The sequence below is a fragment of the Oenanthe melanoleuca genome, chromosome 2 (genome assembly GCF_029582105.1).
Source record: "Oenanthe melanoleuca isolate GR-GAL-2019-014 chromosome 2, OMel1.0, whole genome shotgun sequence".
NCBI lineage: Eukaryota > Metazoa > Chordata > Aves > Passeriformes > Muscicapidae > Oenanthe > Oenanthe melanoleuca.
Genome location: NC_079335.1, coordinates 88,307,692 through 88,327,461, shown reverse-complemented (window position 1 = coordinate 88,327,461; position 19,770 = coordinate 88,307,692). Strand labels below are relative to the sequence as shown.

Below are 19,770 nucleotides of genomic sequence, written 5' to 3'. Positions count from 1 at the left end.
TTTAGAGTAACTAAAAAATACCAGTAACAGAATTTGTTAACCTTGAGCAGAACAAAAGAAATACTCCCATGGATGGAGCTCACACACAGCATTTCTCAAGTACTCACTTCAGCAGGTCCATAAGGTTTTGAAGGAGGGCTTGGCCTAGCCTAGTTTCAATAACTTTTTAACAAGGTTCTTGCTGCCACCCCGTGTAAACTGTTGAGAAAAATACACTGACTGCCCACATGTACTTGGTGTATCTGTGCCCATGCCACCACTCTCTACACACACAGCCAGGATCCCAATGCTCTGCACAAAATAGGAACTATATCACAGCCTTTCTTACAATATTACCTTCACTGGCATTTGCTATACATCCATGGTACTGACAAAAGGCATGCCCAATGGTAGGAAAATATGTACATTCCTAATATTTCATGTCATGTTTGACATGAAAAAAATAGCAGCTTTCCCAGGTAGTCCAGTCTCTCAAAAGAAAGCCCTAACTTAGAAACAGCTTTGTTGGTTTTTTTTACTTCTGTAGTTGAGATCAATGGTAAAAATCAAATGGATTTCAATGCTGAAAGAAACGCCTTGGCAGCCAATTGACAGGAAACTACCAAACATATTTTTTTAATTGTTTGCTACATTTAACTGGACACAAGCTAACAGACAGAAGAACCTAATCAGGCTTTTCCTTCTCCCTTTTTTACAAAAGACCCAAGACTTTCTGAGAAATCTGAGTGTCACCAAGAACCAACAGCAAGCACGACCGTAACAACTGGATCTGCAAAGCCAGAGTAATGCAGCAGGATCAAGTCATGTGCAGCTGATGGAAAATGGGAATGTTCTATCAGTCTTGAATGGTGGATCATATTTATGGTATGAAGTACTCAATGGTGTCCTGTTTTCCTCATCAGGAAGCAAAACCTACACCATATGTACTGCATAATAATCTAGACTTTTTCCCTACCAGGACTTTTTAGTGATAAGAGTAGCCTGTAAATAATAGGCACTTATCCCAAGAATTGGCAAAAAAAAGGGAGCATTATTTGGTAGGTATGGCACCAAAACATAAGCTTTGTGCTTTCTCACATACATATGTTGTACAGATGGAGACTGAAAAGGACACAGAGTTTTAGGTTGTTGGCAGGCTAGGCTTTTTCTTTTTGCTCCGGCAAGATTTGCAAATGCAACAGATGATGCATGGAGATGCCACAAGCAGCAAGGGGGAGGTCACCAGTGCTATGATACCTAGTCCAACGAGGATGCCCACAACCTGAAAGACAGGGTGGTGAAAAATACTTATTTAGATAGCATGGAAAATAAAATATGCATGTGCATGCATAAACATAGCATAGGTCACAAAAAATATGAAAATATGAAAATAATCATCTTGGTTTTTCTCTGAAAGGTAAAATCTCTCTGCTTCATGCATGCATGAGAGCTCTGCCCAGCTGGCAAGGAACACACCTGTGTTCTGTTCCACATCACTGAAGCTCGTGAGTGGCCCAGCTTGTTTCTGCAAGGGCCTCTGTCGTAATGTCGTAGGAAAATATCATTCTGAAAAACAAAAGGAGAAGCTGTAAGGGCAGGTTACAGAACTGTAGGGAGAGGTTCAAGACCAGAGTGGAAACACAACCTTCCTGGCACTGCATCGAAATTGCCAGTTGCCAGCAGACAAGTTCACCTGTCTTCTAAATAATTACCTAGAGTAACTTCTCACAGTTTCAGAAATTGGCATATGTTTGGCACCTGAGCTATCATACAGCATCTTTCCTCCTCCACTTTTAAAAAGCATAAGCACATGAGTTTCACCGATTGCACAAGTACCTATAATTTGGTGATGATAAAGGAGACTGAAAACAACAGGCATTTCTGAAAACTAGCAGTGTGAGGCATCATCTTCCTGAAGTATTCTACCTTCTGTTCTCCTGCTGTACCTACTCACAGTAATTTTCTTCTTAGACTTAACAGGAAAATATAAAAAGTACAAAAACCCTGTTTCATTTCTCTTTCACCATTAATACTTATTAAACTACTTATTCTTTTCTTCAGAAGGTGACTCATGCCCTGCCTTACCCTCCCTAAACCACTGTGCTGTAACCTGATGCTCATTCCCCTTTCACTTTTCAGCTCTGCTCTCTGGCTTTGCAGGTATTACCTTCATCTATGCCTGGAGCTCCTGTAAGCCCCACACATTTAGAAAAACTACATTTGAATCACACAACTACAGTTTCTTTCTCTCTTTCTCCCTTTGAACTGACAAAAACTCGATAAGGGCATGTCTGCAGAGTCTGCAAGAATGTGACATTCTTCTGGTTCAGCACAGTGTTAAGCAATCACTGTGTACTGCATGTACTCTCAGGCAATCCCTAAGACTCATGTTGAAAAAGCACGTTCACCCACACAGAAAGGGGACATAACACTGAGGGAAACCTGTTTAGCGTGCTGAGTAAAGGCTGAAGACTGAGGAAGTCTCATTGTTTGCTGGCTGTGGAGTACAAAAAGGAAGACAAGAAAAGCCACGCAGCACATAACATTTTATTTCAAGTGCTGGTAAAGTCCTTTTCACAATCCCACAGTTGTTACTGATGACTGTGCCAAAAGGGCAGGCTGCCATATATACAAGTGCATTACTTCCAGGACTCTTCATGCTGCTAGGATACTTGAAGTCCACACAAGCTGAGACTGGTTTGCAACTTTTGAGAACTAGCAACACACACTTCAGAATCCATGTTGATGATCCAACATTTTTGTCCTCAAGCCTAATAACCCATCATTCTCTTCAGCAAAAACAGCATTAGAGATTTGACTAGTAAAGGAGACCTAGTCCTCCCTAACAGAGAGCCCTTAAGCCACTACACCATGGAACAACCCCCTTCACTCAGTACCACACCATTTTTTATACAGGCTGTGTCCTTTGTTGTTAAAACAGATGGAAGATATTTATTTCCTTCACTCTCAACCAAACTGTTTTTAGCTAGTGGAAGAGGGAATCTGAGCAAGGTATTGCTGGAACAAACCTCCAGAAAGCAATGTGTTAGTCCCATTTTCCTCAAAGAACTAACATGGACATGACTATATTGATATAATTAGAAGCACTGGGTGAAAGGAGAGAAAGAAACTGAGTCAGAAGCTGAATTGAGCCAAAAAACTCGCTGGGACAGCAATGAACTAACAAAGAGCTTGTGCAGGGCCTCAAACCAACCCTAACCCCATTATTCTTCATCCTGGTGGTTTTTCTGCAGCACTTACATCCAGGTTTTGTAGACAATACCAGCAAAACGTGTGCTTGCAGTTCTTGCACATCATCTGAGCACAGCCCTCGTTCCGCTCAATATAAATTCGACAAACTGGGCACTGCTTAATTGGTGCCTCTGTCTCTGCTCCAATAAGGAATCTAGAAAAGTAAGGAAACATTAAAGTGAGATGTGAACATAATTGTTGGTATTCAAGTCCACTGCCTGATGTATACTGTGCTTATTTTTCAGAGCATCTAAAGTTGTCCTAATACACTCAGCTTCTTATATTCAATACAATACACTGAAGCATACTCACTACTAGTTGTAAGACTATTAATATCACATAAAAGTGAAAATCCCTTGCCTTGTTCCTTTATCCTATATAAAACCAACACTCACTACATCCACTATTAATCACCTATAGCATTAAAACTCAAGACTTTTTTACAGAGACCTTGCACAATTCACTTAACAGGAGTGGATTATGCAACTCACAGCACCCTCCTTGTCTGAATAAAATAGGCTTAAACTCCAACACAGCCAGAGATCACACCTAGAGAAGAAAAATCATAGCAAGAGCTTTTTGGCAACTTCTATTCAATGGAGTCTTTAGGAAGCAGAATGCTGTAGTCTTTCATTTCTTGAAAAAAATGATAGAAAATTTTAAACACATGACTCAACATAACCTGAAAATGAAAACAAATATGGATAGCCAAAGACATGGCATAATTTAAGCACAAAAGTCTCTCCTCTACAGATTAATGACTTTTACAACCTGATCTGTAGGTTGTTTGCAGTTAAGGAAAACGAGCATAAATCAGGCTTCTCACACCAAGTGAAATTTACACTCTGTGTGGGAGTTAAGGTTTTTCTATGCAGAGAATTCTATAAATATTTAGCAGGGGTGATTTCTTAATCACAGTATAGGCAAAATTTGGATCCTGCAATATTGATATATTGGATTTTTTTTGTATGGGCACAGGTCATAATTCCAGCACGTTAACAAAGCCTTTAGGCAGATTTAAAGTTCTGGAGGGCTTCACCTTTCAGAAGTGTCAGTTGCAAGCTTGACAAGTACACAAATAATATTAAGTATTAAAAAATAAAATTTATCATTTAAAGTAATATTTAGACTGGAATTGTATTTAGGAACATCTGAGCTGAAGCTGTGGACCTAGAAAGAAGTTGCTCCACAAACCTGATGTGAGGACCTGTAATGAAAAAAAGCAAAACTGCATGGCCACTATGGAGTCCCATCTTACCCCTGCTCTGTTGGTAGTGGAGTATTTTGGCTTTCCTGGCACAGGTGCTGCCCGTGCCAGGGCTCCTTGCAGGAGGAGCAGAAGGTCAGGTGGCAGGCAGGGCACTCCACTGGCACCGGCGCTCCCGACTCACTCGGTGACACCTGGCACACTGTTTGGCAGTCAGCTGTGGGGCACCACGTTCTCTGGGGGTCCAAGTGGACTTCTGGAATGCAACAGAGAGAAATAAAACTCTTCATACAGTCCCCTTCTTGTTCCAGTGACATGTGTCTAGGTATACAACACCCATTCTGCACAAGGGTGTGGGAGCCAAAGCGCTCCGCACCCACGCCCATGGGCGTTTGAGCCCTCGCTTCCTTCAGGCAGGTCTGAATTTGTGCTCTGCTAAGCAGTTCCACTGAAAGCATTGCAACAACAGAAATACACTACACAGAATGTGTTCCTTGCCTTTTTATAGGGAGGTTCAAGAAATGCACCTAACTGCTTGCTGAGAAGCACGTCTTTTGTACCACTAGGCCATTCCATGTCTTCCACATGTGCAAGCCATGCAGCAACTTCCATATAAACAGCAAGACTGTCATTAAATTAATGTCAAGTCACTTTCCATGCCTTGTTTACTCTCCTCTATCTATAACCTGCAGTTCATATTCACTGTATCATATCATTACTATTTGTCTAGTATCAGATTATTACAGGAGTCAAGATTCAGGGTGTAGACACTGAGTTACAGTCATCACCACACAGCAGAGAAGGATAAATGTTGATCCTTTCTTTCACTTCCCAATCTTTATTCAAGGAATTTGGAACAAAGACCCAGCAGGGACACATTCACTGTTGCTCATTTGCTACTCAATTCCATGAGATGCAGCTGAACACTCACACCCTGCAGAGCCTCCCCAGAAAGGGCTGTCGTGCCTGCAGGAGCTACCTTGTTCCTCCTCCTTCCCTGGGAGCTCTCTGGTACCATCACAGAAAATAAATAGATGGAGAGGATGTCTCCAAAGTCAGTGGGAATCCTGACTGTGAGATGGCAAAAGCCACTACAAGGTATCTCCAGCAGATAAAATTTGTTGTCCCACCTGAAACAAAAAGCTGCACAAGGACCTCACAAATATGTTCTCTGGCAAATTTTGCTGAAAGCACATATGGATATTCATCTTCTCTGCTGGCTTTAGGACACACAGGTACACAGTGTTCTGACCTCAGGTAATTTCTGAGTCTGTGTCAGAGTGCTCCAACAGATTTAGAGAATTTCTATATCCATGCAAAGGTTGTCACTTATAATTTAGGCAGTGACAGCAAAACACCTGTACCATCTACCTTCAGCCATTTCATTGAGCTAGTTGCATTCTTTTCTCTTACTGTCTTGCACATGCTTTCTTTGCCTCCCAAAATCAAACAAATGTTTTGCTCTCTACTGAATGAAAGCAAAAACAAATTAGTTCTCAGCTTCATATGTAGGTAGAAGAGAGCCATGGACAAACAAGTATCATTTCATATTGCTGTACTTTTAAAAAGTAATGCCCTGACTGAGAACTCTTTATTTCTTTTAGTTCCTTTGGTGTCTCTTAAAAGAAACCCTGAACTGAGTAAGACTGTGGCCTAGTACTTGCTATTGCATTTAATCCTTCACACAATAGGTTCTGTATGTTTTCTGTTGAAAATTCAGCTTTGGAAACCTAAACTCCCCTATCCTGTTTTTGGGTGAAAGACAGAATGTCTGGTTTTTACATCACTGGGAGGAGGGGAGCTGGGTTGTAAACCTGTTTTTTTATGAATTTGTTGCAGCAAGATGTAATTCATGAGACGAAACTCCCTCCTCTCCCACTTCCTCCATTTTACAAAGAACTTACAGATGGTGTTTTGCAATCCATGCTGTCTCATACTGTTTGGTCTACCATGGAGTAAAAGCGAAACCAGAAAAAACTAAAAGGGCACGGCCAAAAAAAAGGAAAGAGGCTATCATCCTGCTCTGGCAAGTTGCTCCATCTCTTGGTTAGGGCCACTTCTCTCCCAAGTCTTTCCCCTGCTTCCCTGCAGCCAGTTCAGCTGCAGCTCCCTCCACTCTAGGGAGGAAAGCCCTCCCAAACAGTGCCAGTTTTGGGCAGGGATCTGGCCAGTTTTCATAAAACATGCAAGCAAGCAGGTGAGATGTGGGTGGCACACAGAGAGAATGCAGCACCTTGAAGAAAATAATTTCCAGCTCAGAAGGGGTACTCACTGAAAGGATAAGACTGTGACTGTATTTCGCAGAAATCTCCATTTAAAATGGGCTGCTTTTGAGTCAGGCATAAAATGGAGATTCTCTTCGTCTACCACTCAGCCTACTGAGTCATTGTCACAGAAACAAACATTATGCATGTGTCCTGACCACTTACCATTCCTCTATTCCTTTACTTCTGTTGACTACATCAACCCCACCCTAAGCAGACATAGAGCAATTCTTGTTTCTTCTAGTAAATACACTTCACAGAAGCTCTGTGGCTTGGACCTGACTGGATGCAGAGAAGTTACAGATATGCAAGGAAATCTTGTTTTTAAAAACACATTTGCATTCTACAAACACAAAATCCACAAGAGAACAGCACATTGTCAGTGCATCTATTATTAAATTTAATGATTGTCTATAGATACACCATTCTATACCAATTACTTCTCATAATGTTTTCACACAATATTATTGGCCCATTAAAAAAAATAAAGCAATGAAATTGAGAAGAAATATATCCTATTAACACAGCTAACACAGATGGGGGATGGAGAAAATAGCTGTTAGATGTGTAAGTCCTTCTTCAGGTGTCCAAAATTTTCCAAATTCAAATTTTCACAATTCATCTCACAATGTCTGGAAGGGCTCTACCAATCCCTTGAAGATCAAGGAGTCTCTGGGCAGATTTTGGGTCAGAATTCACCCCCAGCAGATGCCATCAGTGAGGTTTGTTGCTAGTTTCAGAAAAAGAGTGTCAGATCAGGGCAGGCAGGCTTTGCCAGGTAAGGCTCAGGTGCAAGAATGGAAGTCCAGGCCAGCAGAAGCTAATAAGCCAAGTCCCACTGACAAGTGCAGAAAGGTTAGCTTTGGGTTCAGCACTAAATCCAGAAAGGCAAAAGGTCTTGGCTAGGGCTGGGATTAGTGCTGGGTGTCCAGGTCAGAGCTTTAGCTAGCAGGAATCATTGTTCCCAGACATCAATAAGCTGGATTTATTGCTGGGGCCAAAAGGCAAGGCAAAAGGGCTATGTCTAAGTCTGCTGCTTGGACACCAGTTTTATCATAAAGGAGTAAGGACTGATCTTAGAATCATAGAGAGATAGCAGAGCTGGAAAAGGATTTGTCAGACTTCGGTAAGAAAGAAAAGGAGGGTTTAAAAAATAGTTTCAGACTTCTCTGTGTGGGAGGCAGTAAAAAAAAATATGTACAGTGAGTTGAACAAAAGATCATGAGTTCAGCTTTGGCTAGTTATAGAGAAGGAGATACCAGGAAACCAATAGTTTCAAAGTCTTCAGTTAAAAAGGGTTTTACATAAAACAGATTAATGTATTCCAAGAAACTCTATTTCTTAACCCTTTAATATGATGATTTAGCAAGCTCTGATTTCCACTGTCTAGAACTGTGGACAAGCCACCGAGTAGCTTATGAACTGGAGAGACTTCATAAGGGAATAAAGAATAAATAAGAAGGTGGCAAAACACGAGAAAGAAATAAAAAATTAAAGCAAGGTTTGGCTTTTTCTCTTTTTTTTTTTTTTTTTTCTTTTTTTTACATGAGTCCCTGAAAATCGTAGCTACAATCTACACTTGCCCATAAACTCTTGGGCCTGCTTGAGTATGCCAGATGAGACTCTGTAAAAACCTATATATTCTTCAATCAACTTTTCAAGTGCATTACTTTGCCTAATTTTTACAGACCTCTGCATTGTCTTATGCATCTAAGTAGGCATGCAGAGCAAGAATATAAACACAATCTTTCAAGGAAAGAAGCAGAGTGGGGCAAAGTCTCTGATACACCACTCTGTACACCACTACACACTGAGTTCTTGGAAAAGCACTGCACCTTCCAGCTCAAACTCTCAAGCTGGTGACAGTCTTTAAAACCAGGAATGGATCTCATCTTTCTGACCAGCAAGTTTCTTCTTCAGCCTTGGCAAGGAACCATCTCTTGATGCAGAAGGGTTACCTCTGGGCATTGGAAAGCATGGCCTCAGTGAGACCTTCAGGTTCAAATTTCTTTACAAAGCAAGCATTCCTCAGGAATGAGGGGACCTACTATTCCTTGGGAAGAAAAACTCTACTAGATGAACACACATGAGACTTCTGCAAAGCTATTTTGCAGGGATGCTTGCAAAAATTCACCTAGCATTTCAGAATGTGTGTCCCCCAGAAGCTCTGAAGATCCCTATGGATGTGTACAAGGACTGAGTGCCCTGGCCTGCACCAGCCTCTAGCACCCTGACAATTTCTACCAGTACAACCACCTCAAGGACCCAAGATGAACATGCCATCAGAAGAACAATGGAGCCCCAGGCACACAACCTGAGAGTGCTGCCCACAATCTTGAGTAAAAATCTGATAAATCACTAAGATGTTGCTTTCTTGATTCTGCAAAACACAGAATTTCACATTTGTGTGACCTAGTGAATGCTCTTAAACTATTTCAAAGCAAAGACATCTTCTCTCTCTCTCCCTTAACTCACTCAACAGGCTCTTTCTCTGCCACATGTAACAGTGCTGCCTCCACTGACAAAAGAGAAGGTAATAGAAAAAAAGGTTCACACCTCGTTCAAACTTCAACCTCTTGTATAACTCAAACTGGTCAACAGGAACCAAACAGGCAATCTGAAATGAGAAATACACAAAATAAGCATTAGAAATACAAACTTTAAAGTTAATAAGCACTATGTTCTACACACCTGCTTTCTGAGCTGGCTCTCAAATTCACCTTTTTGTTCCTGCTTGCTTTCAGCACCACTTTCTTCCATACCCTCACTTCTCCAAAACTTAAAAATGTAGTTCTTAACCTCCCCTATTTCAGCCACACAGCCCAGTAGCACAGCCCATGCCTTTCTTACCACGTACACAAAAACCTTCTCTGTGGATTCTGTATTTACTTCAGGCTTCCCAGTTTTATTTCATGTTGGTTTAGTGTAACAAAGGGTGACATGTTGCCAGCCCTGGAGACTGCAGCACGCTGTTCATGCACAAGAATACAGCTCAAATGAATGATTCTTCATTCATGTCTCCCAGTGTTAAGGGCAGGGGTCAGAGCTCTCAGGAACTGAAAGCCAATCTGGTTTCCATTTTTTTATTCATTTTATGGGGTTTGGGCCAAGACAGCTAATGCCATTGCTGTTGGAATTTGCCTTAGACACAGAGCAGCCTATTGGGAACCTGACTGAAGTTAACAAATTCAGTTGGCACAGACAAACAGGCTTTGCTGATACATTTTACACATTACCCTAATTAAAGTAGCAGCCTAAAAGGCTAAGTGCTCTAATCTCCAATTAACAGTCCACGTAAGAAGAACAAGTGCCCTATTTAAAACTAATAATCAAACCTGCATGCAAGGTATGGAGGGGTTGAAAAGAAACTTCACAGGCAATGCAGGAGTCATGTGTTTGTCAGATTCAGAATGTGGGATCATTCTCTTTATCTGATCCGTTTGTAATATTGTACCAGCACTGGAAATATTTTTCTCTTTTACTGAAAATAAACCTAGACTAATATCAGATCTGGGCCCTGATCATTTGAAGTACTGTGAGACAGTGTAGAACTGACAGCTTCAAAATTGCAGGCTTTCAAATCTCACATCCAATATCCAATGTCCTTTGGATTATTGTAAAGGGCAAATTTTGCCCTCAGTGAAATGGACACTGGTCCTTGCTGTCCTTCTTGGTTGTGGGGTATAGCACTCATGAGAAGAAACATAATGACAAAGCTACAATAAATAGTCAACATCATGCTGTGAATACATTTGCTTTCACAGATGGAAAAAAGAAAATAAATTTGTGTTATAAAACACAAAATTGCTTTATTAATATCTCAAATCAATTGGACTTGATTGCACACAACTATATTTTGTAGCAGATGCTTGGATCATTTATTTAACTTAAGCCAGAGTAATACAAAAATGAAAAAAATGAATCCAAATTATGTCAAGATTTAACAATCTACAGATTCATATGGCTGTAATTAATTAATATTTAAGATTAATATGACTGTAAGACAGATTTTTCAGGGAAACTCTTCACTTGTTCATCAGAAGTCAGCTGAAACACTCTTGGAAAACACAAAAAATCCAAATCAAATGGGTAAAAAGAGTGAAGTTTAGCAATTTCAGCAATGACACAATCATTTCAGTTTTGCCCACTCCTCCCCAGGGCAGCCTCACATATAAATAGTTTGGAAAATGAAGAGTCATCTGCATTGCTCTAGCTGGTTGAGCATTGGCAACTACTTCAAATTTTCCTTCATTACAACTAAATTAAAACAGTGAGTCTCAATGCTGTAAGAGCCACTTGAGTGAATTGTTTAGTTGGCTAGGGTCCTTCTGTACTTGCTTTTACTTCTAACAAACACTTTTTTCAAGAGCAGTTCTATTGAGCCCAGAATTTCCCATGTATTAAAAATCAGCCTTTTTGATTGCAGTGGGAGCAGAGTTATGCATCTTAATGCAGATTTCAATAGGAAGCAGAGGCACTGCTGAAAGCTTCCCATTCTCCTGGGGAAAACTTGAGCTTACCATGCCAGCTTTCCCCACTGGCTTCACTCAGCTCCACTCTTTTTCCTACGTATCCTCTTCATAGCTCAGCTTCCCCCTCCCTCTGTGCAGTTCTGGGTGTTGAACACATGCAACCCATCACCCCTGCCACTGCCTCCCACAGGTTTGGAAAGGTCCTGATGGCACCCACACACAGGTCAGCCTGAGAGGTGCTCAGCCAAAGCCTCTCATGGATTTGGTGTCTTTAGGCATGAGGAAAACAATGCACAAATTCCTACTGCCTGAACTCAGCGCCATGTAAAAGCTGTATGTGAATACTTAATTAAAAAAAAAAGAAAAAAAAAGCAAACATGACTATCAGGTCCGCATAAAAAAAACAGCAAATCCTTTCCTCAGTGAACTTTTAATCCCATTTACACCTACCTAATCAAGGACAGTCATAAGTACAATAAGGGGATTAGGTGTTTATCTCCTCCTTCTTGGCATCAGTCTAAATGTTCATTTCTGGACAACTTCTCAAGATCCACCTGGGTGTCTGTTCATCCCAAACACCTCCTTCTCCTGCACAACCACTCATGTCTCTGGGCTGCTCAAGACATGGAAATCTGGGGAGGCAGCAAACCAGCAACCCAGCTGAAGGCAAAGAGCCAAAATAGAAAGACCAAGAGCAGACCAGAAAGCAGGCTTTTCTTATTCTAGGCTATGAAATTATTCAATGCAGGAAGAAATGCAAGAGTTTGACTTTTTTTTTTTTTTTTTAATACAGGCAACAGCTCTCCTCTCCTAAAAATATCTTGATCTGAGACTTACCAGGCTTGTCAGGAGCTGAAATTAGTTTTCTGATTTCCCATACCGTATAAGCAATATTTGCAATGAAAACACTTGCTATAGTGCACAAGAACACACAAGAGCTATTGCTAAGAACAGCAGCAGTCACCTGAAGTAAAAACATCCATGGACAAAAGCATAATTTTGAAGGCTTACTACCACAAAGGGCTCCAGCTGGGCCCTTGTCAAGCATCCAAAAAATATCATGTCATGAAATGTGTCACAATAACCAGGATCCCTGCAACTACATGAGACAAAAGAGCAAAGAAAGGAAATTGAAGAAGTTCAAAATAATTTGGGTCAGTCTACATAGCAGCAAACTTTTCCAGGCAGTGCAGTAACCAGGACCCAAGGAAGAACAACTCCCCTGTTTGTAAACACTGGCTACCACAGTGGAAAGGGAAAATCACTACTCCACCTATTCTCTGGCTTTCAAGGGAGATGCAAGGAGGCAATCAAGCAATTGAATAGATCTTACTTCCTTTCACACCCATATGAATCAAACCTTGATAATGCCAAGGGAGGGAAGTTCAGCAGGACAAAAGCGTCTCCCTTTCTCACTGCAGCAAACACACAGCAAGGGCAGATTCTGCACTGGCAGAAGTTTGCAAAGGATGGCATTGCCCACCTCTGCCAAAGCCCCACTCACAGAGGCACTGTCTTGTTTTCCAAGCAGTGTAAAACGGTTTCAACAGGGGCTCTGGTTTGCCTTTGAAAGGGGTAAGGGAGCTCAGTCTCTATATTGTTAGAAATTACACCCACAACTTTCTTTGTCAAGCTACCATGCTCACTAGAGTCATAATGAAATACTAAATTATTCAGATTCCCCATTAAAGAGCTCGTCTCTTATTTAGCAAGAAATAAAAACAAAATTAAAGCTCTCTCACTTGCTCCCTTCGGTTCTATTTAAAAACAAGTAAATAAGAAGAACAAAAAATTTTATTTTGACCCTGAAAAAGATAGGACAGCCTGCAGCACTTCCTCACGTCCCTTCTCATTTTACCTTTTCAATCTCTTCTGCAGCAAAACGTAAACCAATTTTGAAATTAAAAATAAAACTGGTATTCTAAATCGAGTCCCAGTGGGATTTTGTGTTTGGCTATGTATGGAATATAATGCAATTAAGAATTCTAAGAGCTGGGTTACTGTCCTATTTCAGCATCGCTTTCCAGAGTGCTGACAACCCTCTGTCAGGTTAGCACTGGTGTGGATCACAGATTTACACAGACAGAGGGACAATGAGCAGAATCTGCACAGCATGCAAAGGGCTAATTCTTGACAAACTTGACAGCCCAAATCAGAACCTCCTTTATTGACTGCAGCACAGTTTTAATCCAAATCAGATTATGTGTACATGGATCACTGCATCAATGTTATAAACCTTAGAACAACACAGAAATCAGGAACAGCAAAGCACAATGCCCTAGATATTATCCAAGTGAGTATTGCATTAGAAATCCCTGTATGCAGTGAAGATTGACCCTGAATCACAGCTTACCCTGGTGCCTGGATTTACACCAGGCAAAACCATTTCAAGCCATGATAAATTACCCCTTATTTAGATTAGGGATATTAACTCCTCCAATTAAATCAATGGAGCAAGTTCCCAAGAGAGACAGGAATATTCTAGACATAAGAAGGCTACATGTTTAAAGACAACTGCATTAACATAAGATGTTCCTTCTACCTTCTGCTTCCAGGAAGGAATCCAAATAATCTTTGTTTATTGTACCATTAGAGCTTGAAAGGGCAAACATTTTGTTTAACAAGACTGCTTTGGAACTCTCCTTGTTTTGTGTAACCAGCTATTTGAAAGAAAGTCTGTAGCCAAAACCATTGCCTTAGCACCACCACCCCTCATTTCTCTCTGCTGAAAGACAGCTATACTAAAAGCAGCTGCTATCTAGATGTAGCAGGTCAAAATATGACCTAGGATTGCACTTGATTTCAAGCACTTCAGTGGAACAGTTCCTTCTGTTTGAATGCACTATTTGTCAAAACAAAAAAATCTACTGGGAAGTACACCAGTTTCAATTTGATTTTGTTGAAGGAAAAAGAAACTCAAGCCAGAAGGGGTTTCAGAAAACATATTTTCAAAGTACTGAAAAGTACAATTTTCTAGTTCAAACTACTTTTCACTTTATGCATTTTAAGAACAAAAAACCTGGAACATTTTTTTCTGAGGTCTAGAGGGACCTCAGAAAGTAAAGCCTTAATTCCCACCATCTCCTATACTCTATGAATAAGCAGTTTATTCCCCAAGCACTGATGAAATATTCAACTGTTTTAGAGAAACACATTCTTACTATTCACACTTGCTCATTTCTTCATGAGACATACAAGAAGAAATTATATTCTGTGTTTAAATTGTTAACCAAAGTTTTTGCCTCCTTCTATCCCCCAAAAGCAACAGAAGAAGAACATGAATCAGAAGCAAGGCAAAAGCCTGGAAAAGACTCTAGTAATTTTGTACAAAACTAGACTAACTCTTCAGAATTTTACTGAGAAAACAAACAGGACTTAATTCTGATTTGTCTAAATGAAGACAAACAAACCACTGGAAAGCACTGAAGAAATGTTACACACCTTGAGTAAGAACCTTGAGGGGAGAAAAATACAAATTTTCATACCTTATATATGCCTATAAGCTTTGTTATTAATTGTTCAGTTTCCTTATTAAAGAAAGCTCAATCCAAAATGCACTGAAGTCAATGAAGAGGCTTTCCTTCACTTCAAATTTTGCCAAAATTCACCTTTATCTCCTTTGTGCAGGCTATGACAAAAGGCATTTTAAAAAGCAAACAAAATAACTGCTTTAGATAACATAACGAGATGCATTTAGCCCAAAGTATGGGGACCAATTTAGCATCACATCCATGACACAGCTTGAACTGCTATTTTTTCTCCAAACTGTAACAGTACCTGATGAACAGCAGTCACAGCAGGTCTGTGGGAACTGAACATGACATGAAAAATACACCTTTTCAAAACACTGATGTCATTTTAGAGGAGGAAAAAAAAAAGGACCTTTTATTTTTATTCTTCCCCATGGTACAGGCAACATGTCATTCCTCATACCACGGTCCTGGTGAAGAACCTTGTCCTGCCAGAAGCCAGAGACAAAAAATCCAGACCCCCCAGAGGTGAGAAGCCTCATACTTCTACACCAGGAGTTTGAGAGTGTGCAAGGAATAAACTGTAAATCTAAATAGTACTTCCATGCCAAACAATAGCCCTATTTAAGCACATTCTGTATCATCTGATAAGGTTCTGCTTTTTTAAGAAACACCTTTAAAAGGCCACATTTTCACAAAGAACAGCCTTCATTTATAGAGGGGAAAAAAAATGAATAGAGAATGCTCATACATAAATCTGTAGTTTACATACTGTTTTTTTAGATTGTGAATGAAGCCAATCTATTCTTTCTGTCACTACTGTTTTCTCTGGGTGGGTTTTTTTCCTTAAATAAATAGGTATTTGGTAAAATACATAAGCAGTAATTTTAACCAGGCTGTGGATTTGTTTGCTATTCAAGCAGAAGGCTTGTGTTTCAAGCATATCACCAAAAGGGAGTGTCAGAACATTCAGTCATCCATGGGACACTAATGCACATTTGGGCTGCTTAGTCATTCTGCTGTCAGCCCAAAAAGCACCCAAGGATTAGGCCAGTGGTCCATTAATACATGCCCCTGGAGTGTCCTTTACTAAGGGGAAATATATCTCTCTTAATTCCTATAGCATTATAACCCTGGTTGAACAGAGCAGAATTCTCCCTGTCATTTGGTAATTTTCCTTTAAAAATACATTTTCCATAAAGGCTAGATGCCTCCAATCTGGTGCAATGGGTTGAAGGACACTGCTACACCCTCTCTGTATCTTTGCAGAAAGAGGAGGAAGGGTAACAGCTGGCTGCTTTTCACAATAGCTGGATTCAGCCAAAAAAAAAGGCTCCACCATATGCCTGCACACCATAACAAACATAGCTGAAAGTCCCATGCTCTGATTCAACTAAGTACAGCATTTCAAATGTATGCTGGAGAGCAGATCCAGATTTTTTTCTAGTGAAAAAGTAATTTTCGTTATAGGGAATTACACTGTCAATGATGGCATCTGAATAGGATTATATACTTCTGCAGCAGTTTTGGCATCTGTATGCACAGGGCTCAAGAAAATCCAGAGGACAAACTTTTCTTCTTCAGTTCAGGGATGTAGATCTAATTCTCCTTGATTTTATTCCTGCAAACAAATGCTGAGAGAATGCACAAAACCAATCAAAATCCCTTAGACATCTTATTTTCCTGTTGGGTTTTTTGGGTCCTAATTGTATTCTCAGGCCCAGCAGGGACATTCCTGCCTCACAAAGCAGGCAAGCAAGCATCCCTTGGGTGTATCCCAAGAGATACCTTCCATATCTCTTAAGACCTAATTCTACCTGGTGTTGTGCAGGTACCTTTCTTTCCATATAATTATACAGCCCTGCATGATTATACTGGACTGCAAATTGGTTGCTGCATCCCAAGATCAACATACACAAGGAAATTCTGGCCTTGCACGCCATCAATCTGAGTTCTTGCTCTTAAGAAAGATGCAAGAATTTTAGTGTTTGCAGTCAAATGAAATCTGACTGAACTGACAGCCTAATGGAGACTCAGCACTTCTGGCATACAGGGTATTCTGGTTAAGTCACCTGCATAGGTAATGCAGAGGCTGACCAGATGCCAAGGGAACTTCTCCCCCAAGGCACTGAGAGAGGGAAAAAGGAGCAAAACCCTTGAAAAACATCTGTTTGTTTCTACCTCCTCTTGTCAGTCAGGCCTTTTGCCAAAAGCTCATTAAAGGTAATTAAAGGGAGGGAAAAGTGTATGGTTATATTTTTGTTATTATGCAGATAAAGAAATTCAGGGGATATATGTTTAAAAAAAATCTAAAAGAGAGAGAGAGAGAGAGAAAGGAAGAAATGAGAAATACAGATACCTCTGCTTCTTGTAGTGTCCCATGATTCAAGCATACCATGTCTGGACATGTGATAGGGGAACCACAACCTTCTTGAATTGCCAGCTCCATGTACTGTTTCAGACACTAGAAACAAGCAAAGAAATGGAAAAAAACCCAAGTTATAGCCCACATGTTGATAACAACCAGATGTCAGAGATGCTGTGCAGTTCCCACCTTCACTGCCTTAATTGGCTGTCCTGAAGCTCCAGCACACAGCAAACATCAATTATTATAAGTGTGAATGCTACAAGTCATTACATTGGAAAGAATGCAACAAAGAACAATTAATTATGCATGACTTCATCTGCCAGGCACTGCGTTTACCTAAGTCAGCAAGTCAGACCTTTCAGCCCTAGCAACCCCCATGCTCTGCTAAACTGGGATGGGAGCATTTGGCAGGGGTGAGTATCTTTTATCCTAATTAAACAGGCTTCATGTCTTTGTTTTTCCTCCTATATTCTTAATTCAGACTCTCAGCCAGCAGTCTCCATTGTAGGAGAACTCATTTACAAGAAAGACACTACTGTTCCCAGCTGCCAAAATGGGAAAGAGGTTTAGCACCTGGTTGGGAGGTTATAATCTGCCCTAGAAGATGTGCAGCTACCAGTTCTTCCTCTCCCTCAACTCCCTTCCCCATCACCACCATCCAAATAATTTCCAAAATTTATCACAATTTATCGTCAGCCTCTACTCTATCCAAAGTCTATTTCCAGCACGGAGGCCACTTTATGAATGTTTCCAAATTGCTCCATCACAAAAACAGCAGGCTTCCCCTCCAAGCTCAAAAAAGCCCCTTATTCTCCTCACATTTTATTTGGCATGCCAGCTTCAAATATATTCAACTTGTCTTTATAACACATATTATAGTTTTCAGTAAAATCATGGCACAAGACTCATGCAACAGACCGAAGAATGGTGCTTGAACTGTCCCTCCAAATTGCACAGATAAGTAAATAAGGTCACTTCTAAATAAAACAAAACAACAAAGTCTCCTCAAAATAATGGCAAAGCATACAATAAATTGCAAGTCACCATTAACAGAACAAGAAAGCATGGACTTTCTTTCTGACAGATAGTTTACTGTAAATGAAAATAAACATATGTTATGAAAAGTAGGACTAGTGTAGTTTTTCCCCTACCGTTTTATATTTCATGCTCACATTACAAACCTCCTCCCCAGTACTGCTGACTTCTTCCCTTATTGCCCCATCAATTCTCAAGAAATATGTCAAAGGGAAATATGGTTTAGAGACCTCTGTCTCTCAGCCAACTTTTGGAAGAGGCACTGAGTTCAAAACCTAATAGGTGAGTGATGGGGAAATCACAGCCCTTCTGAGTATGGCAGCCTTGGACTCTTCAAAAAACATTGTTTTATTATTTATAGGCATTTAACATTCAACTCTGTGTTAGTCTGGACTATCCTGAGAAGGCCTTGCATACTGTGGTCTGATTAAAGAAATCTCCTCATTTGTATTTTTTATTGGAAAACTGATTCCCTCTTAAGCATCAGGATAATTAGGACCTTTACAAATGGAAAAGAGATTTCTTTATTATTCTCTCTGTCTCTCTACTGAAATGTCCACATCCACATTTTGCTTAATTCTGATGAGCTATACACATGTATTACCTCAAGCAAGCAGAATCATCTTAACTTAGTGGCATTTTAAATTAACTTACTTTTGATTTGTAAATATTTGAAGTGTATTCTCTTAGAAGAACATTGGGATATAACATAACTGGTAAGCTTTAAATATGTATCTCATTAAGAACTAATGTATTCAGATCCAGCATGCACCTCTATAAGAAAGCAGCAGAGCAGGCTGTAAGGAATTGATGGTGCAAGCAGTATGTGGGAGTCAAGGGAGATACTCACAGGTGAAAAGCAAGAAATCGTGTCAGTCACTGAGGGCAGTATTAGCTCCTTAGGGATTAGCAGCCCAGATTTAATCAGGAGTTATTCTTTTACTATTCCAACAGCAGCCTCGGTGCCCTGTCCTATCTTCTCACCCACTTCTCCCAAAGGCACCTGGGCACAGAGCTTGTACAAAGTCAGTTCACCCATGGGATCAAATCCCCCCCAGCACAGCAGCTCTGTCACAGAGCACTGAGCAATGAACAGAAGCAGCTGTGGAACCACCGTGGTGCCTGGGAATGGACTCTGGTGACACTGGAGCTGCCCCCATCTGCCACCAAGGTCTGGGCAGTGGCAGCAGGTGACATAGGGAAAGCCCAAAAGAAGCATGCCCAGGGTGGCTCCCAGTGCCATTAGTGGTGCAGATTGAGGCTGTGGGTGACCTTGTCCTGCAGATCCATATTCATTCCATATCCATTAAGCCCTGAGCATTGCCCACATGCTTCAGCACACAGCACAGGAGAAACGGGGCAGCAAGTGCTCTGTACCCGTGCAGATGTCCCCCCAGGTTTGTACCTGTACCCAGCTCCCTCCACAAATAATGTAAACAGAAAATTCTGTCCTCAGAGTCCCTTCCCCAATGCCTGCACACGCTGCCGTGTGTTGAGTGCACTTCTTGGACACGTGGGCAGAGCCTCCTTACATCTCACTCCATCTCATGGGAGGCCTGCTTACTTTCTGGATCAAGTCTCAGGGCAGCATTTGGTGAAGGGCAAATGTTTCTCTCCCATCAAAGCATTTAGGTTGCCTTAATTCCTCAGCAAGCATGAGAGAGCAACCTTTTACTTTTGCTAAGATCCTGGGCTCTGTCTCCTCTGTGGTGCCGCCTGTTCT

General features: G+C 40.7%; 1 protein-coding gene across 3 annotated transcripts in view; it reads right to left on the bottom strand.

Moving 5' to 3' along the window:
• Positions 1 to 500: 500 nt before the first annotated feature.
• Positions 501 to 19,770, bottom strand: part of RNF144B (ring finger protein 144B) — a 69,134-nt gene continuing 49,864 nt past the window's right edge. For all 3 annotated transcript variants that reach the window (XM_056483965.1, XM_056483964.1, XM_056483966.1), the window contains exons 3-8: positions 17,004 to 17,108; positions 9,259 to 9,319; positions 4,490 to 4,694; positions 3,241 to 3,385; positions 1,456 to 1,545; positions 501 to 1,261 (exon numbers count right to left, since the gene is read on the bottom strand). In XM_056483965.1, coding sequence (XP_056339940.1) covers positions 1,121 to 1,261; positions 1,456 to 1,545; positions 3,241 to 3,385; positions 4,490 to 4,694; positions 9,259 to 9,319; positions 17,004 to 17,108 — 747 coding nt within the window. In that variant the 3' untranslated portion in view covers positions 501 to 1,120. The remainder of the gene's footprint in view (positions 1,262 to 1,455; positions 1,546 to 3,240; positions 3,386 to 4,489; positions 4,695 to 9,258; positions 9,320 to 17,003; positions 17,109 to 19,770) is intronic.